This window comes from Leptodactylus fuscus, chromosome 1 (assembly GCF_031893055.1).
Source record: "Leptodactylus fuscus isolate aLepFus1 chromosome 1, aLepFus1.hap2, whole genome shotgun sequence".
Lineage (NCBI taxonomy): Eukaryota > Metazoa > Chordata > Amphibia > Anura > Leptodactylidae > Leptodactylus > Leptodactylus fuscus.
In genome coordinates this window covers 89,105,067-89,126,549 of record NC_134265.1, presented here as the reverse complement: position 1 = coordinate 89,126,549, position 21,483 = coordinate 89,105,067, and the positions used below count along the sequence as shown (strand labels likewise).

The following is a 21,483-nucleotide window of genomic DNA, read 5'->3' as shown; positions in this document are numbered from 1 at the left end:
TGTCCGGGCCCGTCTGAAGTTTTCTAGAGAGCATTTGGATGATCCAGAAGAGCATTGGGAGAATGTCATATGGTCAAATTAAACGAAAGTAGAATTGTTTGGTAGAAACATCGTGTTTAGAGGAGAAAGAATGCTGAGTTGCATCCGAAGAATACCATACCTATTGTGAAGCATGGGGGTGGCAACATCATGCTTTTTGGGGCTGTTTCTCTGTAAAGGGGCCAGGACGACTGATCCGGGTACATGAAACAGTGAATGGGGCCATGTATCGTGAAATTCTGAGTGCAAACCTCCTTCCATCAGCAAGGACATTGAAGATGAAACATGGCTGTTTCTTTCAGCATGGCAATGATTCCAAGCACACCATCACAGCAACGAAGGAGTGGCTTTGTAAGAAGCATTTCAAGGTCCTGGAGTGGCCTAGCCAGTCTCCAGATCTCAACCCTATAGAAAACCTTTGGAGGGAGTTGAAATTCCGTGTTGCCAAGCGACAGCCCCAAAACATCACTGCTCTAGAGGAGATCTGCATGGAGGAATGGGCCAACATACCAACAACAGTGTGTGCCAACCTTGTGAAGACTTACAGAAAACGTCTGACCTCTGTCATTGCCAACAAAGGAGATATAACAAAGTATTGAGATGAACTTTTCTTATTGACCAAATACTTATTTTCCACCATAATTTGCAAATAAATTCTTTCCATATCAGACAATGTGATTTTCTGTATTGGTTTTCTCATTTTGTCTCTCATAGTTAAGGTCTACCTATGATGTCCATTACAGGCCGACCTCATCTTTTTAAGTGGGAGAATTTGCACAATTGGTGGCTGACAAATACTTTTTTTTTCTCCACTGTAATAGGAAAATAATTTCAAGACTCAGTTTAAATGGATTGTTAGGAGTTCTGTTGATATTGAGTTGTTATAAGGTGGTCACATGTCAGGACATCTCTATTATCCTGGTTACAGTGGCTACAATCAGTATGTCTTGGCCTGTCCATGCATTAAGATTTAGACATTCAGGATTTAGCTGCGGATCATGTGCCTATATACTCACCATATCCACTAACATTCCTCATCCAATGTGAGGGAAGTATTTTTTTACCCAACTCATACACTGTGGAAGAAAATCTGTTTAGATTTTTGTCTACGCCTTGGATTAAAAAATTTGCTAGAAGAATGGGCATGCTTGTTCTTCTCATAGTCTGCTTAGAAAAGTCACAGAGCATCCCCGTTGAACAACAGTGTGGCTAAACTGTAGTACAGAACTGGGGCATATCCACAAATACAGAGTTGCAAGCTTTGGATTTTTTCCCCAGACTTGTGATTTCCATGTCAGATATAATATGTGATCTGTGTAATGTGTCATTTCCCTGCGGTGGCTCCATAGATAATCGCTGAAGGTCTCTGCAGCCGGTCACCTTGTCACCACCTCATTGACAGCTAATGCTGACGTTTTAATAATTTTGATTCTCCCCCCTGCATCAGGAATACCATTTTAAAGAAAATGTATTATAATAAAAATAAATCTACCTTATTTGTGCAGGCAGCCTTTTTAGTCTTATTTTTTTAGGTAGATAATTTTTTTTTTCACCATGTTTGTTCTCTCTCCCTCCTATACAAGAGAATCTTCTGGAGGGAGAGCTGATACTGGCAGGCGGACAAGATCGGGAGCTACAGGGACCTGACGTTTAGCGTGGGGATAAGGATTGGCTGACCACTGTTTGCAGGCGAGACATAGCCTAGGTTTTATTAGCAAAGTGGCCACTTACAGCTCATAAAAAGTTGCTGCGGTTCACGAAGCGAGACATTGCAGTAATATTGCTATTAATATGCTCCTGGTGTTTTTTTAATCCAGATTGGCTTATATTTCTTTTATGAAGAAAATCTTTTATATTCCAAATACACAAAGGCTTATTTAGAGGATATTAGATTTGTGCGGGATGAAATCATTGTTGTTCCACATGAAGCCTTACATGAACCTCCAAGTGTCTCAGGAAGCTGATAAATCTGACAGGATGCCAGTGGCTTTTTATACCTTCTACACATGAAGTCTCAGTGGTGCCATGAACTAAAATGCTGAAGAGGGTTTTATTAGAGACTTCATACAGCTGAGCCTGGCTCTGCAAGGCCCTTACAGGGCAGCTCCCTGCCAATTCTTGTGCATTAAGTTATAACCAACATACATCAGGGTTTTGCTGGTTAACTCTTCTACCCAAGCTTCTCGGAAAGATTATGTAATGGTTACTACGTCCACTCCCTCTGGGACTTTATTGCCTTGATTGAAAATCCATAGTATGCAAACGGCAAAAAGTTTTCTCATTCCTCTGTTTTTCTGCTTTATATTATAGAAATACCCATAATTCTCTTGGGTCAGAACATCATACATGCTTCACTTTTTCCTGAGTTTAATGATTCTTTGCCAGGCTAATATGTATGCTTTGCTGATATGCAAACACAGTGTATTATTAAAGTGAAAACAAGACCTCTGTCTTGGGGAAACCTCAGCTCGCACTGGACTACTCCCTGTTTCTTCCATAGTCCTAATTTAGAGATCCAGTGTGGGGGAAATCCTGCCCAAGGTGAATGCAAACTCATGGTAAGGAAAGTTTAAAAAATGGAAAGGATAGTTTTCCGTTTTCGGCTACAAGATTCACTTAATGGATATATGCACATGATTGGTGTAAGGCCAGAAAAAAGACAGACCAAAAGGGGGTTGTCCTGAAGGGGAATGGCATAAAACCAAACAAAAAGTTGACATCTTACCGATTCCACAACATTTCCGTTTGAACACTTCCTGAGTCCTGACTGGTCTCATTGTCCCTCTAAGACACAGGAAATTCACTGGCCTCAGCTGTGACTACCTCAATCAGTAATTGGCTAACTGATGTGAGAAGGTGACAGGCAGAGTGCTGGAGTCACGGTATACCTCCCCCAGATTCCCGACATGTGTGGTCCAGTTCGGGTCTTGAATAGGTCTCACCCCAAATGTAGGTCCCAGGCTCATTACTGGGCCATAAAAGTCTGCAGAGCCTGCACTTCAAGGCAGATCCTTGGAGAGAAAAGAGGTGCCTGGGTCTGTCCTGACAATATGAGTCTGGTAAGACAGTATCGCACTCTTTTTGTTGATTCGTTTGGCTGGTAATAAGCTACCCGTACAGTTAGTACTTATTGACTAGTTAGTGCTCAGACGAGCAGGAGTTTTGTTTTGCCATTTGTCTGATGTTAAGGCTGTATTTTATTTTGCTTCTAGTGTGCCTGAAGTGAAGGTTTATTTATTTTTCCTGTTTTTTCTAACTAAACCTGACTGCTACAGACTTTCTGTTCCTGTCTCTGACTGGTTGGGTCCGCACTGCTGCTTCTACCGAGTTACCCTCCCCACACTGATTACTGCCTGCATGTTGGGGAGGACCAGGAGACCAGCGGAGACTTTGAATATTACACTTCATTTTTTTTTTTTTTTGTCATTCTGACCCTTTAAAAACTGGCCCCGTCAACTTATGCAAAGGGATTTTTTTCGTTTTTTTTGGATGTCACTATGGATTACCTATCCATAGAATAGACAATCTATATTAGACCAAATTTGGTTCACTAGAACAGGGTAAAAGTGTTGTAGCAACATTACAAGCAAGTGAAACTTCCCATACAGATTGTCACAATGCCTCCATTTCACTGTAATTTGATTACTATATATGGACAATTTTCTAGAATCTGCTAGGATTGACTTTCTGATAGTAACAAGTCAGAAGAGTTTTAACTCCAAATTAAATACAGATTGTACACTGCAGACAAAGTCGTATCATCTCTTTATGTCTCATGGATTAGAAAGAAGGTTGAACACTCTTTGGAATGAGATGAGTTGTAAGACTTGCATTATTTATCATTGCTATGTGATCAAAATAATAAGCCAAGTATGTTTTCTGTGCCTTATCATTTTGATTCTCTTTAGGTGAGCAAGGCTTGGAGGGTTCTTGCTGAAGATGAGATGTTGTGGTACCGTATGTGCCAACGGGAAGGGTACCTGACTGACACACAAGTTACAGCACGCTCGTCTTGGAAGGAAGCTCTGAAAGAAAGACGCACTCGGGAGAGCATGCTGAGGACGAACTGGAAGGTAGCTTGCCCCACTCTGTGTGCACAATTCTGTAACAACATTACACGCTCCAAACAAATCTCTTGCTGAGCTGAACAGCTAAGCCTGCTGATATCACTGGATTAAATAACCGCCTTAAAAGCCTTATTGTTATCTGAAATTTGTACATTTTCATTCACTTCATAGAGTTTAACACTCCGCTCATTTTCCAAGGATATGGATATATTTGCTTTAAGTGTTAAAGTTTAACTTGGTAATGAAGACGTGATTATCTCTGAATATGTAGCTTCTTAAAACATCGCTATTAATTTAGTAAAAAAAAAATTGCAATGTCCTGGAGTCAGACATAAAGCAGGTAGTGACTAGAGTAGATCAACTTCTTGTGAACCCAATACCCATTGTTATTCGCTTAGCATTTTACATGTTTGCGGTAGCTTAGTGACTTCTGGAAGCAATTCTTCAACTTTTGAAACTTTTTATATAAAGTCAAATACTGACTTGAGTGTGAACCCATGAAATGTTGGATTTTCTTGACGTACTGGTTGGATCTTAATCTTTTCTCTTGCTAGCGCAAGATGTGCCTTAAAGGGTTTTCCCCATAAACATAACAATATTTAGATTTGTAGCTAATTAAAAGTTAAACATTTTGGCAAATATAATTAATTAAAAATTTAGCAAAGTTTTAAAGATTTTCTCCAACTAACTGGTGAAATTCTGTTGTCTTGATCAATTGCCAATGGATACTACCATGAATGCAAGAACTTTCTGTACTTGAAACGCAGTGATCATTTCCTTCTTGAGGCTGGATTATGTTACTGTGTATGTAGTGCCTCTGCCTGATAACCTGCCCACAGTAAGGAAATCATGCAAAAAAAACTGACATAGACTCGTAAATCCCCCCCCCCAAACACCCCCCCCTCCCCCCCACTCCCCTCCGTTGTGTCATTGGCTTTAGTAGGATTTCACAATCTGTGAAATGGAGAAACAAGAGGTGTGCCCACAGCTTGCAATCTTGGTGTATTGAAGGTGGCAATGCAGTTGGTCAAAATGCCATGTATAGTGTACTCCAGTGGCGTAGCTAGGAATGGCGGGGCCCCGTGGCGAACTTTTGACATGCCTTCCCCCCCAACCGACACCGAAGACCTCGACCGACCCCTCATCCGCACTCTATTATGTCCCTTAGTAAGCCCTGCACACAGTATCATGTCCATTAGTGGCCCCTGCACACAGTATTATGTCCATTAGTGGCCCCTGCACACAGTATTATCCCCCATAGTGGCCCCTGCACACAGTATCATCCCCAATAGTGGCCCCTGCACACAGTATTATGTCCCTTAGTGGCCCCTGCACACAGTATTATGTCCCTTAGTGGCCCCTGCACACAGTATTATGTCCCTTAGTGGCCCCTGCACACAGTATTATGTCCCTTAGTGGCCCCTGCACACAGTATTATGTCCCTTAGTGGCCCCTGCTCACAGTATTATCCCCATAGTGGCCCCTGCACACAGTATTATCCCCCATAGTGTCCCCTGCACACAGTATTATCCCCCATAGTGTCCCCTGCACACAGTATTATAGCCCATAGTGTCCCCTGCACACAGTATTATAGCCCATAGTGGACACCCATAAACAATTATTATACTGTGGGGTTTCAGACCCCAGAGTATAATAATCGGAGACCCGGGAGAATAAAACATAAAAAATTACTGTTTCTTACCTGTCCCCCAGCTCCTACTCTGTCTTCTCCACTACCGTCCTTCTTCTATGACGTCGGACGTCACATGACCCGGGAAGCAGGCCGGGTTCATGTGACGTCAGAAACGTCAGACAAGTAGGAAGGAGGCCTGGCAGGATCGTGGAGAGGTAATTAACATGTTTTTTACGTTCCCTTACCTCTCCCGGTCCGCCGATCATTATACTTGGGGGGGGTCTGCAAAGTCTGCAAAGACTTCGGACCAAAAAACCCTGTGTGAACTTACCCTAAAAGCCTAGCTGATTTTGTCACTGATTTTTCAGCGTCGCTTTTTTTGGACACTGTTTTTTGCATTGGACGCTGTTTTTGACACTGTTTTTGACGCTTTTTCAGTCGCTGTTTTTTTGAAGCTTTTTTTTTTTGCATTACAAAAAAAGTACATGATAAAAAACCGCTAGCGGTTTCAGTCGCTGTTTTTGCCAAAACAGCTGCAAAAAATAAGCGACCAAAAACCGCTAGCGGTTTTTTCAGCGCCCCATAGACTCCTATTCATTTTTCCAGGCGTTAAACGCCTGAAGAAAGGTCATGTCGCTTCTTTTTCTGCTAGCAAGCTAGCAGAAAAAAAAAAGCTAGCAATTCACATAGGGCTACATTTTATGGAGGCTGATTTGGCTGCGAAATCAGCTGTCAAAATCAGCGTCCATGTCCCCGTGTGAACTAGCCCTTACTCTTGACTGTTTTTTCAACCAGTTATATCTCTGTAAATAATATGGATAGAACTGCATCCTTAGTATCATATAAAATATGAGAATTCCCCCTTTCATATCACACCAAAAGTTTTATATGTTTTATAATGCCCAACATATAAATGTGAAATAAAAAAGTGCAGGATAACACAGAAAGGAACCAAAATGTCAGGATACGGAGTCGCCGTGGTCTCCTTGCTGCGCGGCGTCTCCCTGGGAGACGTGTTAGGAGTTCTATTGGGTGTGCTTAGGTCATTAAGGGTTAATCTTTTCCTTGCTCTCAGTCTCCATGCCGTTAGCCATCAGGTGTGTTCTCTGCTGCTATTTAAACCCCACCCAGGCATGGATCCTTGCCAGCCATTCACTTTGGGTTTCCTGGTCCCCTGCTCAGTCTGATTCCCTGTCTGTTTGTATTCAGTCTGTTTCTTGGTTTGTATACTCGGCTTGTATTTTTGACTATCCCTTGTGTTTTGATTCGGTACCTTTATTATATCTCCTGGCTCGACCTCTTGCTCGTCTGACCTCGATTTCTCTTCTGTGTCTTGCTGGGACTTGTGGTCCTCCCTGGTTCCATGCTGTTTAGTCTTTTGTTTTGCATTGCAGTTACACTGTGCTTTCTGTTTAGGTGTGACCCCGTGACTCCAGTCCCTAGGACTTTCAGGGCCTCCTCTCCCCTTATCCTAGCCGCCGGATAGAAGTGTAAGGAGTCGTGGCAGGTGCACTTCAATTAGGAAGTGCATTGGTCTGCCTAATCTCAGATATTACAGCATAGTCATAGCCGCAGGGCCTACGACCCCTTTTGTCCTTAGTTGCACAGTGTTGCTTTCCCAGCTGTGTCACTTTGCCTGCCTGACCCTGACTCCAATCCTTACACAAAATTTATTAATAATATTACAAATTTTATTAATGACACAAATGAACAAAATGGTAGGCAAAATCTGCTGCTGATTTGGGAACACCCCCTAAAAGGGTTAGACATAAAGTTTACTGTGTAGATCCTTGGTTTATTTTAGACAGTTGCATATGTTGTGATCAATCACTGACGGCTATTTTTGTTGTTCACAGTGAAGTGTGAATTATAGCGTTTTGTGTAGGTCACAGTATTTATCACTTATCTAATCTATAAGTAAGCATTAAATGGTTATTGTGTGCACATCTGATATTGTATCACAATTCTGATTGGATATGATGTCACCTAGTCTGAACTGTAAGTCCTGGCACTATAAATAAAGGGATTGCTGTGGGAGCCAATCTAGCCATACATCATGTGTCTATCTGTCTGTCGTATCTGTCTTCTGGTTACTTAAGAATTGAATGCTCACAGACAATGAGTTGGGGTCATAGTGAAGTTCTACCATAACACATGGTTTGTAGCCCTGTCTATATTTCCACCTCATAATGGCACTAAGGTTTCTCAAGATCAGAATATTCTTATTGTTGAAATAATTTGCTTATTCATAGATTGCTCTTTACCTGTCAAAGGACAGTATTAAAGGGGGTATTCCGATCTTAAGATTTAAACTAGAGTATACCATCACTTCATAATTGCTGGTTGTTCAGTCTCTGGGCCCCCGACTCTACTGGTGCAGCCCCATTTAGGGTGGGTTCACACTTGCGCCCGGTCTCCGCTTTGCAGGTTTCCATCTTCTGCCCGAGAAACTGGACAGGAGACGGAGCCAGCAGTTAGTTTTCAAGCCTATTCACTTGAATGGGTTTTCAAAGTGATCGCCCGTGAGTGTTATGTGCCTGTCCGCGGCGAAAACTTTTTTTTTAACCGGACACAAAGTCGGACATGCAGGACTTTGTGTCCGGTTAAAAGAACCGGGTTCGCCACGGAGAAGCACAAGACACTCAGTTTCTTGGACAGAAGACGGAAACCCACAAAGTGGGGACTGGGTACAGGTGTGAACTCGCCCTTACTGCTTTCGCTGCACAGTGGTGCCCCAGCTGCCCACTGTGCAGGGAAATGTAATACAGTCCCATTCAAGTCTTTGGAGCCAGCTGCACCTCCTTGCACAACCAAGTGGCTGGAAACAATTCCTGAAAAGCTCAAGCTTAGTGAGGGGACCAGAAATGGAGTTTTAAAGGGTGGTAAAGCTCCTTTAAATGTGATAGTGTACCTTGTAGAAGTTAGATGTAGTCGTTTGTTACATCCCTGTCCAGAGCACTTTGTGTTGAAAGTTTTATAATAAGCAAACAACTGCACTTTCTCCAACATATTTCCCACCCGCAGGGACCTCCTGAAATTGGCAGAACCTAACACATGTTCTGCATAATGTGATTTTGTTCCCAATGAAGCATTAAGCATATCCCACATCAAGTGTTGCCAATTTCTAGCCACTCCCTAGGGACATGTGATGTATTAGCGAGACTTTATTAATATTTCATTAAAATTTTATGAAGGTTTCTTTTTTTTCCCTGACTTTTCAGAGGATCGCTCTGAGGAATATTTTTCAGTCTGATTCAGCTTTGATGTTGGTAATTATTTTGTGAAAGATCAGAACTAGAGATCCCTTATTACTGTTTTGTTCACATATGTTTTAACAGCAGGTTGGATAGGAAGCATGCTTATATTGTGTGAATTCTGCCTCAAGTTGCTAAGGGGCTTTAAAGAGATTATGGAAAGTTGAATTTTAAAATCAATTATTTCAATTAAATGGCGTGTACCAGCAATGCAAACCGCTTCATAGCATCTGGTAATATGAAGAAATGGCAGCATTCACGGAATATCTGCAAATTGCTGATATGATTCCATGTATCTGTCCATTTCATTCATTGTCAACTTACACTTCCCGCTCAGTGAAAGTTTCACATTGATATACGAAATAGATGGATTTAGGGAGCACATGGATACTGTGAGATTAAATATTATACCTGACCTGAAGTAACAAGATTATTTCTACTTAAAGGGATTGTCCAGGAATTGGAGCAACCCCTGTGGGGAGTTGTAAGATAGAAAAGTAGGAAATATTAAAAAAACAAAAAACTTGATAGTCTTCAGTAGTTATAACTTTTTAATGGCTAACTAATAATGATGACAGATTACGACGTTTCGGAACATATAGGCTCCTTTCTCAAGTAAATTTAAAAACCATTTCTGAAGGATGCATATTTATGTACAAAAGGACACATAGGGATAGAATTCCAGGAGGAAGGGGGGTAGAGGGTTATTAGTCATTGGTAGAAACAATGTAAACATTCCAGGTTTTTATCAGTTCTCAGGGTCTCAGGTCAGTGATTTCTGTAAATTGACATAAAACCATGTGACAGATTTAGCCCCTTGTCTAGTGTTTGAAGCAGGGTCATAAATTTACATTCATAAATCCGTCGTTCTTTCTTTGATTTGAAATTCCCTCTAAAAAACAAAATTTTCATGTGATCGGTGATATTATGATCCTCATTGCAGAGAGCCTAGAGTTCCGAAACGTTGTAAATCTGTCATCATTATTAGTTAGCCATTAAAAAGGTATCAACTACTGAAGACTATCAAGGTTTTTTTTTTTTTTTTTATACTTCCTACCCACTGGCTAACACGGTACGAGAACAGACATTTTCCTTATACTAGATAGAAAAGTAAGCATATTCACCTATCCCTGGTGCTCCTTTATCTGCCCATGGTGTCCAATCACACTGGTGACGGTGCCTTGTTGTCACTATTATCACATTGTCTTACCAACGACTATTAAAGCGGTATTTCCATGAACATAATCAGATCTATATTTGTAGATAATTAAAAGTAAACATTTTTTGAAAATATACCGTAAGTAGTTAAAAATTCGGCAGAGTTTTAAAGATTTTCTTTAACCGTATTAGTGATGACAGTCTAATGTCTTGTTCAGTTGCTAATGGATACGACCACAAATACAGAAACTTTCTATGGTCGGGGACTTGTCAGGAACCCAGCTATGATTTCTTATTGTAGCTGGGATATCATGCAGAAACGCTACATGTATCAGAAGATTTCAGGCCACAATAAGGAAATCACGTATGATTTTCTGACCTTAGAAGGGTCCTGCATTCATGGTCATATCTAGAGATGAGCGAACACTATTCGAAACAGCGGTTTCGAATAGCACGCTCCCATAGAAATGAATGGAAGCGGCCGGCACGCAGACCTTGCCGGCGGCCGGCCGCTTAACCCCCCGCATTCTAGCTGCGTCCCTTCATTTCTATGGAAGAGTGCTATTTGAAACCGCTGTTTTGAATATTGTTCGCTCATCTCTAGTCATATCCATTGGCAATTGATGAATACAACAGACTGTGACCACAAGATACTTAGAGAAAATCTTTAAAACGCTGCAAAATGTTTAATTACTTATATTTGCAAAAATGTTTAACTTTTAGATTTTAATTATCTATAAATTTAAAAATTATGTTTGTGGGAATATCCCTTTAACCCCTTCCCGACATGCGCCGGAATAGTACGGCGCATGTCGGGTCTGTAAGTATGGCGACCGCCCGGGAGCCGGGCGGCCGCCATAGCAGCCGGGTGTCTACTGCTTTAAGCAGTAGACAACTGGCTCTAATGCCTCCGATCGGTCCCCGGACCAATCGGAGGCATTAACCCCTCCGGCGCCGCGGTCAAAGGCGCCGGAGGCGCCATTTTGGCCGGCTCCTGCAGCATGCTCCAGGGCTAACGTCCCGTTGCCATGACAGCTGGGAACCTTGTACAATATAAAAAGTTCAAATCACCCCCCTTTCCCTAGAACACATATAAAAGTAGTTAAAAACTGTGAAACATATACATGTTAGGTATCCCCGCGTCCGAAATCGCCCGCTCTACAAATCTATAAAAATATTTTTCCTGTTCGGTAAACGCTGTAGCGGGAAAAATAGTCGAAAGTGCCAAACCGCCATTTTTTCCACTGTTTTGATTCTGATAAAAATTTGAATAAAAAGTGATCAAAGCAATAACATTTCCCGAAAATGGTAGAACTAAAAAGTACACCCGGCCCTGCAAAAAAAGACGCCCTATGCATCCCCGTACACTTACGTATAAAAAAGTTACGGCCGTCGGAATATGGCGACTTTTAGAAAAAAAAAATTTTTAACACCGTTTTGGAATTTTTTTTAGGGGTCAAAATGTAAATAAAACCATATAAATTTGGTATCCCTGGAACCGTACCGAAACACAGAATATAGGGGACATGTCATTTTGGCTGTACAGTGAACGCCGTAAAACCAAAGCCCGTAAGAAAGTCGCAGAAATGCATTTTTTCTTCAAATCCACCTCATTCTGATTTTTTTTCCTGCTTCCCAATACATTATATAGAATAATTAATGGTAGCATCATGAAGAAAAATTTGTCCTGCAAAAATTAAGACCTCATATGGCTCTGGGAGCGGAGAAATAAAAAAAGTTATGGGGTTTAGAAGGAGGGGAGTCAAAAACGAAAAACGAAAATCAAACAATGCCATCAGCGGGAAGGGGTTAAGGCCACTGTTTGGTCTCAGCAGTCATGTGACGCTTAGAACTTCCGGCAACAATGCACCGACATGAGGCAGATTGGACACCAGCTGATCTGAGTATATTTTAACACCTGCCCAAGCCTCTGCAGCAGTCGCTCAAATATCTGGTCAATGCCTTTAAATAAATGCCGCAGTCTCACGTTCATCCTATTAGGTCAGAGACATATAGGACAAACACATTGAAGAATTTTCCATGGCTAAATTCGGCAACATGATGCTCTGCAAGTTGCAATAGCAAAAAAAAACCAACCAAAAAACAAACGCTTCAGATTTTAGTTGAGATTTACCATATTAAAAAAAATATATACATTTCTGATATTTGTTTAATAATAATTACTACTGAGCATGTGCTGCACAGATTTGGAACAGTCAGATGAAGATTCTTAGGCTAAATGAGAGAGGAGAGAATAAATGAGACGTGATAACCAACTTTCTATCACCACTACAATATCAACTATATTATAGTTTGTGGCAAATGGGGCCTTGGATTTCAAGCCATTATATACTGTATATGTATAGGATTATAATTTCAGCTCCAGTCCACAGCACTGTTTACTAAACAGCCATGCTTGGGTAGCATCTTTGATTATAAAGAAATATCTATTCTTTATTGGATTTTTGGACATAGAGAAAGTGATATAAATATCAAAACATATAATATAAAATATAATCAATAACTTCCTAGGCTTCAGGATTAAATTCAATACTTAAGCTTTTTCCAAAGTCATTCACCGCCCTCTAGTTACAGGGAGAGAAATGTTATTCATCTTTCATACCTTTGCTTTTTTTCCCCCTGCACAATGTATTCTCTGTGAAGATGGTGGTGTGCAGGGTTTACATTTTATTCACTTTATATTTCTATATTAGAAGCATTAATGTATTTATTTATTTATTTTTACATAAAGGAGATACATATTCTATATTACTGTACAGTGATTCAGAGTTCATTCGTATCACAAAGGCCTACACTTGAATGCAAATATCTTCATTAAATCACCAGAATTGGAAGAAACAAAAATCTGTTTTGAAACTGAAAATGTTAAAAATGTATCATCCTATAAAATGTAGGGATTACATACCTCGAAAAGCAATTACACCTTTGAACTATATATATAATATATATATATGACAACCTGAAAATTACAAATGTCTCTATCAATAGCCATGTCCACCTTCATGTAACTTTGTGACAAATACAAATAATTTTTTGAAAAAACGCACTAAAACATATATTTGCACCTAAAACTCCTATGCAGTCTTACATTCACACACAACATACATATAAAATAATAGATAGATCAAGGTGTATACAATATATATATATATATATATATATATATATATATATATATATATATCTCACAAACATCAACTACAAGAGCTTGGACTCTCAAAAACACTAATACAAAAAACAAGCAATATTTTGCTTCTATTCACTAATACATTATGTTAAAAATTTATACTGCAAATAGCAAACTGTAACTGATACCAAAACCTAACTTTTTTGAGACTGCACAGCATACGGTATATAAAAACACAACTTATTATTTCATATATACAACCATGTTCGTGCAACTTTGTAGCAAACAGATATTACAAACAAAAATTGCACAAAAATTCTAATTTGCCACTAAAGTGCAAAATCAAGCAATCCTTTTTTACAAACAAAATGTACATTCCAAAAAACTGCAATATGTGAGGCATTCATACATACCACCCATATCTATATTTACAGGTGCGGTGTTATAGAAACACCAATATCTCAGAAATGCACCAACCAATTTTGTGCATGCAAATTAAATAGGAATTTACATAAGAATATAATTTTCTATCCCCCCTATAAAAATTGTAACTCTAATGAATAATTATAATCTCTATACCTAACTAATGTGATAACTAGGACCGGTTTCAGAATGGCGTAACAAGACTGCTTTATTGCTCACATATTATAGACACAACCTCTGAAGTTCCTGCGGTTCATCATTACTGCTGTTGGGAAGTCCTAATTCTAGATCTGATGACCTAGTGGACGTCCAGGTGTTTTTTTTGTATTATGGTTGGAAGAAAAAACAAACACCCGCTGTTATACCCATCTGAAAGCTGCCAAAAACTGGGGTTTTATATGGTGACATCCATGGTCATGTGATGAGGACACAGGTGCACAGCTCGTTAACAGGCAGATATCTGATTACTGTGCTGTGACTATAACAAGCGGCACCTGTGTGTTCATCACATGACCATGGACTGTATATCACATGACCATGGACTGTATATCACATGACCATGGACTGTATATCACATGACCATGGACTGTATATCACATGACCATGGACTGTATATCACATTAACATAGTCAGAAATTCATCAACTGGAGGTAATCAGAATGAATGCCAACAAGCAGAGATCTAGAAAACTGGGGAATTGATACACAACATATTTTGGAAAATTGTACAGCTTTTATTACAAAAATTATTTGTTGGTCTATCACCTACAATCTCAATAGATTACATTTAAGTTTGTGGTTGTATGGTGACAAAATGTGAAAAAGTTCAAAGGGTATGAATACTTTTGCAAGCCACTGTATGTTCACATGGCAGAATTTGGAGAGGAATTTGAGGTGATCTTCTGGCCCTGTGGATCCTGCAGTGGTCTCTTCTACTTTGCTTAACCTGAGCTTTCCATGGGAATACAGAGCAGGATGATTCTTTCTTCAGTGTCCTGTAAAAAAGAAACACTTGACTAGCTGGAACTCGGAAATGATTTTAAAGCGGATTCTGCCCTAAAATTAGCTGCAAAGTCAGTTGTGTGAACATACTCTAAAGGATAAGATAGTTGTTTTTTTCTCAGTATTTGCAGCTTCCCTTCTAGTTGTAATGCTTTATAGAATTGTAGAGAAAATGATTAAACAATATGGTTTTGTTTTTTTCTATTTTAGAACCGTAATGGAGCTGTTAGCCAACTGCAGTATGAGCTGGGGAAGGTGCTATGTGACGTTCATGCATATGATGGTGTGGTCCTTGCAGGGTAAGAGCTAAGACTAAAAGCAAAACACTACTAAACAGATACAGAATAAACTCATTATTTTGGCCATTTCATATTTCTAGTTCACATTATAGCTACAAGTTGAGGCAGGGAATGGGTTACTTGGTTTTCAAGTCATCTAACTGATTTTCAATTAACTTGCCACAAAAACATTTATTCTGTATTATGCAGAGGAAAGGGGGATCAGAAGAAGTCATTATTGTGTTTCTATACATTGCCTCTTGTTCAGATTACTTGTAGTAGTGATGTAAAATAGTTGCCACCAGTGGGTGCAAGCACATTTAAAGGGGTTTTCCCATTATATACACAATCCTTCCCTATCAAAGGATAAGAGATATGTGTCTGATCAGTGGGAGTCCAACCCTTTGTGAGTGGAATACTGGTGCACATGCTCAGCCTGTACTCCATCCACTTCTCTGTGACTTGTTAGACATTGGGGCAGTCACAAAGAGGTGAATGGATTGGCAGTACATAAGTACTTGTGGACCTCTGTTAACATAATTGCTGGGGGTCTTAGTGGTCAGACCACAGCAATCGGATACCTATACCCTTTCTCGTGGATAGCGGATAAATGTCATTAGTAGGAAAATCCCATTAAAGCTTAGAATGCTATAAAAAAATTATAATAAAATCTAGTCACACACTAGGAATACAATAAAGGTATTGGTAGTGCCTCCAGCTCTGTTTGATCACATTACATGACAACTGCATTAAAATCCAACAAATTGTATAAATAACAAAATGTAAAAAAGTTATTCGGTAGAAAATAATTTATAAGCCATTGTCATTTAATGGTCATTATGGCGAAAAATATGTGTATTATTAAAGGGGTTGTTCCAAGACTTGATCACGAGAATGGGGCTCTCCTCTCTGCCGTGTGAATGCTGCAGTGGTGATGCCTGTATGCTGGGGCTCCATTCAACACAATAGGACTGCCGAATATAGCCCAGTGCTGTATATGGGGGGACTGGGAGAGAATGTGGATGGCCAGGTCACTTGCAATAGATATGTTTTCATTTGTATGTATAAAAAGAAAACTAATAATAATTCAATGATAATACCATGAAATTGTAAAAGACATTGCTAAGTCCCTTTTCTTATTAAAACCAAGAACCAAAACAAGGTACAGATAACAACAGAGGAGAAATTTTGCCGAAATATGTAGCCTGCACAAAGCTTATATACTGCAATTTTTCATTTTCTCATCCATAATATTCATTTATTAGGAGTAAGATAAAGAATCCTCAGAAGTGCTGATTTACTTATTGATTTTATACAGTTGTGCACATTTTTCAGAATCTTCTCCTCTTGAGATTATCGTCTGTGCAAGGCATGGATATAAGAGTAATGTGTTTGTACGGAGAGGCTGAGAGAAGGAGAATCTTGTGTTGATCATTAAAGTTTTATCAGGCGGTTACGATGCTTGTTTTCTGGGTCAGACCTCCAATCCCTTTTCATTTGAGACACAGTTGGCTGCGGTTACCTCACTCCCAATCAATGTTGTATACACTGGCCGTTCTACAGTTACATCTCCCGCAGGAGCTTCTTAAAGCCACAGGGCTTTCTGTCTTTTATTCGGAGAACATGATACCTTTTTGTATGAGTTCACTTTGGGACATGAGTTTTTTACTCCCTACTGTAGGTGTCACGTATGCTGTGATATTCCGTCAAATTGCTATATATTTTGCATTGTGCATAATGACTGGACTCGCATCCTTCTCCTGCTATTTGTACTATTAATATGCCATACCCCTATTCTCCGTATGTACCTTCAAGTGATAAGTACCTGCTATGGATTTTTCTCAGATATTTCCACTTATGTTCCTGTAAGGAAAAAGTGTGATTTCTACTACATTTTAGCTACAGCCCCTACAGGGAGTCCAAAATAGTCCCAGGCCTGGTTCACATCTGCGTGGGGACGCCTGAACGGAATGCCAAACACATTAAAAAGCGGTTAGCTAACAAATCACATGGACCCTATATACTATAATGGGGTCCGTGTGGTTTCCGGTCATGCAGTACTTTTCTCTCTGCATGATTCGTGCGGACAGCGAGGGCCTTAGATACACCCCCTGTCTTACCAATGGCTCAGACTGCTGCTTTACCCCTGCAGTTCTTTCTCCTCAGTACATCAGTGCATGGAGAGATGGTTTCTTTGACAGAAAAAGCTGAATAATTCTAAAAATCCCTGTTACTAACCTGCCAGTAAGAAGAGCACATCAGGGAGTTACACACATTTAGTGGGGGAATCAGCCTTAGTAAGGGATTTAATGGCAAGATTAAATCAAAAATATCTTCTGATGTTTCACAGATACAACTTAGAAGATGTAATCTTGCATTACCAGAATGAATGGCCTTTATATAGTACTTGAAGACAATATGTCAACTTTTCTATTTCGCTTTTAGTAAATACTTTAGATAATAGTATTCACCGTGACCCACCTTATCAACCCTTCACTAACAATTGGTGTCTCCACTTCTTCTTATAAACATTCGTCTATCATAAGCAGTCCCTTGTCTCATCCCCTTCGCTCAGTTATCACCCCAGTTATCTCATTACTCCCATTTGCCACAAATCTCTTTGAACAACATATCCACCTCGAACTGTCTTTCCACTTCTAATTTACTTCTTTCTTTGACCAACTGCAGTGTGACTTCCCATCCACCTCACTTGAAACCACCCAAACCAAAGTTGCTAGTGGTCTGCTGTTTGCCAAATGTCATTGCTCAATACAGCTCCTTCTAGATCTCACTTCTGCCTTTCACACAGTCCAACACTCCCACCTTTTACAAACTCTCATTCCTAGACATCACAGACTTGACTCGTTCCTGGATCTCCTTATATCTTACCAGCTAAACATTTAGTATCTCCGGTTCACACATCACCTCTTCGTCTCATCTGCTCTCTGTTGGTGTCCATCTTAGGACTCCTGCTGCTCTCTATCTATATGTTTGGCCTGTGTTTGGACAGCTCATATACAGTCGTTACATAACTTTTAGTACCACTTTAATGCTGGCACTCAAATTTAACTCATTGGCCCAGATGTTGCCACTGCAGAACATTGAATTCATCCTCTTTCCCCATCTTACCAAACCCCTTTCCCCTTACTAGACATCTTTCAAGGTCTCACAGGTCTGCTGCCTTGAAATATTCTTTGATTCTATCCTGCCAGACATCCAATTCCTTATCACCTCCTGCTGTTAAACTTGACTGATAAACATTTCTTTAATTAACTTTTTCTTTAGCATCAGGTCAACAAAAATGCTAGTCCTTACCCACGTAGATGACCAACATCATTCTCTGTGGCTCTCTTCCCATCTAACTGTCTTGCACCTCTCCATTCGGCATTATTGCCCACTTCATCCCCTAATATTACCTCAGCTTTCTTCTCTGACAGTTCTGCCACTGGTTACCCATTACCCAAAAATCTCAGTTCAAAATACTAACAATGACATTCAGTATAAGGCCATCCACAACCTGTCCCCCTGTACAACTTTAGCCTAATCTCTGATCCTCACAAGTCCATCTTCTCTGCTGTACTGTGACATAATGTTCTCCGAGTTCTTTCTTGTACCTCTTTCATACTTTGGATTTCATTACTCTGCCACATCAGACTATGCTCCATGAATGAAGCTTTTAAAAGCAACCCGAAAATCCACCTCTCAGAAAAGAATACAACGTACAATAACCCTGCTGAGAGCCCATTGTCATCTGAGCAGCTTTTACCCTCACCTATTGTCTCCATTCCACTTTCCCCTTGTAGACTGTAAGCCCTCAGTTTTAACAGTTTATACCTTCTATAGCAGTGTATCACTCATTCTGTCTACATTTATTGTACTTGTTTTTTTGTTTTATGTTGCATACACTAAATGGACAAAAATATAGGGACAGCTACAGGAGCATAGATAGGAATCAATATGGAGTTGGTTTCCCTTTGGCTGATAAAACAGCTTCCACTCTTCTGGGAAGGCCTAGTACAAAATGACTTGGTATGCTAAAGTATTAAGATTTTCCATCCCTGGAACTAAAGGGTTTAGGTCAACCCCTGAAAAACTGCACAGATAAAGTATTGACGCATATGATATAAAGACTTTGTATAATGCTGAAAGGTTATGTATTAATTTTCTTGGCTTTATATTGTCACACTTGTTTCTATGTCATTGTAGTTTATTAGAATATAAATACATCATCCCTCATCTCTGTCTACCGCCCAACCCATGTTCTCCGTTCACTCAATGACGTAACACTTACACCCTCCATTATCAGAACCTCCTACGCTCGTATACAAGACTTCTCCCGAGCTGCACCACTTCTCTGGAATACTCTACCCCGGACAATCAGATTAACTCCCAATTTCTACAGCTTCAAGCACAACCTAAAGACACATCTTTTCAGACAGGCCTATCACAATTCCTAATGTAAACCCTTCCGTACTATAATTAGAATCCCCTTTTTTTAATGTAGACTGTGAGCCCCATATAGGGATTACAGTGTACATTTATTTATTTTTCATTTAAGTATGTCTTTGTAGAATGGGAGGAAATCCACGCAAACATGGGGAGAACATACAAACTCCTTGCAGATGTTGTTCCTGGCGGGATTCGAACCCAGGACTCCATTGCTGCAAGACTGCAGTGCTAACCACAGAGCCACCGTGTTGCACCCTAGAATCCCCAAAATTTAACCCTCCTCTGTCCCTGCTTCCACATTACCCCACATGATATGATGCCATTTCAGGCTAACTTTATAGGTCCAAGCTCCATCCACATGTTAAAGGACACGACTGGTGACGGCTCATAAAGTTTTATGTTTATGTAATGACAGTCACCTCTATTACAATATTGTCTGACCTCTGTATAAGCAATGCCGCCCCTGCTACCTCTTGTGTCACCCCCTCTACCTCATAGATTGTAAGCTCTTGCGAGCAGGGCCCTCAGTCCCATTCTGTGAAATGACTTTCTTTGTAATGTATCTTTCTGTCTGTATTTGAACCCTACAAATTGTATTGTGGAATATGTTGGCCATATATAAATAAAATGTATTATTATTATTACATCCTTATAAGAGTGCATGATAAGAAAGTTATCCAGTGATATCCCAACCACCTACCTATTTGTTTAGTAGTGGCTTTCTTGCACCAGATGCATCTTTCTACATGCTTGTCGTCTTCTTTTCTTATCGAAAGACATGACATCACCATTAGAAGATCATATTACTAAACAAAGAATAGGCTCCAGTTACAGTAAGTGTTCAGTGAATGCTGACAACTTCACCCTGAAGCATAGTAGAGGCTCAGAGATGGGAAGATATCCTTACAGAAGCCAGTCGTCTCATCGCACCTGACCCCTTTGCTATCTCTTTCAAAGGAGCTTTTAAGTGTCTTGGGGGTTTAGTAATGTGAGATGCCGGTTACCTCAACAAGGTCCATGTTTACAATTACAATCTCTATGTAAAAGTTACCTTGGCACGTAGTTACCTACTGCCCTTATAAATGACATAAAGTTGTCTGCACGGCCTGGTTAGTCCGTTGTCAAAATGTAGAGGCTGTGATACCATAATGTCGGAGTTTTTATTTTATAACATTTTGTTGGGTTTCAGTTCACTTTTAGAGATGAGCGAACACTGTTCGGATCAGCTGATCCGAACAGCACGCCCCCATAGAAATGAATGGAAGCACCTGTGACGCCGCCCGCCTGCCGCCAGCAAAGTCAGCGTCACAGGTGCTTCCATTCATTTCTATCCGAACAGTGTACGCTCATCTCTATTCACTTTATTTAGGACACCATATAACTTACCATGCTAACTTTACATACCATATGCCAAACTTTATATTTTTGGACCTTGTCTACATCCTCATTATTTTTCAAAGCCACGATACACATTAGATGGTGAATGGGTTCTGCCGCCATTATTCTAATGTGTATGGCAAAAGTCATCAGCTCCATTTATTTTGGCGGGTCACAAACAATATATTGTAAGATTCTTCCAAATTTGTCCATTTTAACATTTCTTTTACTAAAGTAAGGCTATTTTAAGTTTTTAGTGGAAATCTTGAAAAAAAAAAAAAAAAATAGGTTGGGGAATATGAAAAATTTGAAATTTCTCAATCTGCTTTTAGTTAACTCTTCCTCTTGTTATTATGCATATGTGTCTATAATTTAAGTGTTTTTTATTATCTTGTGGTCTACCACCTAGTGTACACATTTGATTTAGTGTCTTCTATATGGAACAAGGCTCTTTGTTATAGAATACTTACCCTAACTTTGGAAAGCTTATACATTACTGTTGATTTAGCGACTTGTATACTATTGCACCATTATACTACTATGTTTGGTTATGGTACCTTTAAGGTGTTGTTAGCAGTAAATGCTAAAATGGCTAAAAATGTGTAGGCCAAAATTGAGTGCCCAACGGCTGACAATTAGCCGGCCTGTCAGCACCA

The 21,483-nt window shown here is 39.9% G+C and overlaps 1 protein-coding gene across 1 annotated transcript in view; it reads left to right on the top strand.

Moving 5' to 3' along the window:
* FBXW8 (F-box and WD repeat domain containing 8) overlaps positions 1-21,483 on the top strand; it is an 82,915-nt gene that overhangs the window by 27,349 nt on the left and 34,083 nt on the right. Inside the window, exons 3-4 of the mRNA XM_075273470.1 lie at positions 3,948-4,112; positions 14,934-15,022. Of these exons, the coding sequence (XP_075129571.1) occupies positions 3,948-4,112; positions 14,934-15,022 (254 nt within the window). The remainder of the gene's footprint in view (positions 1-3,947; positions 4,113-14,933; positions 15,023-21,483) is intronic.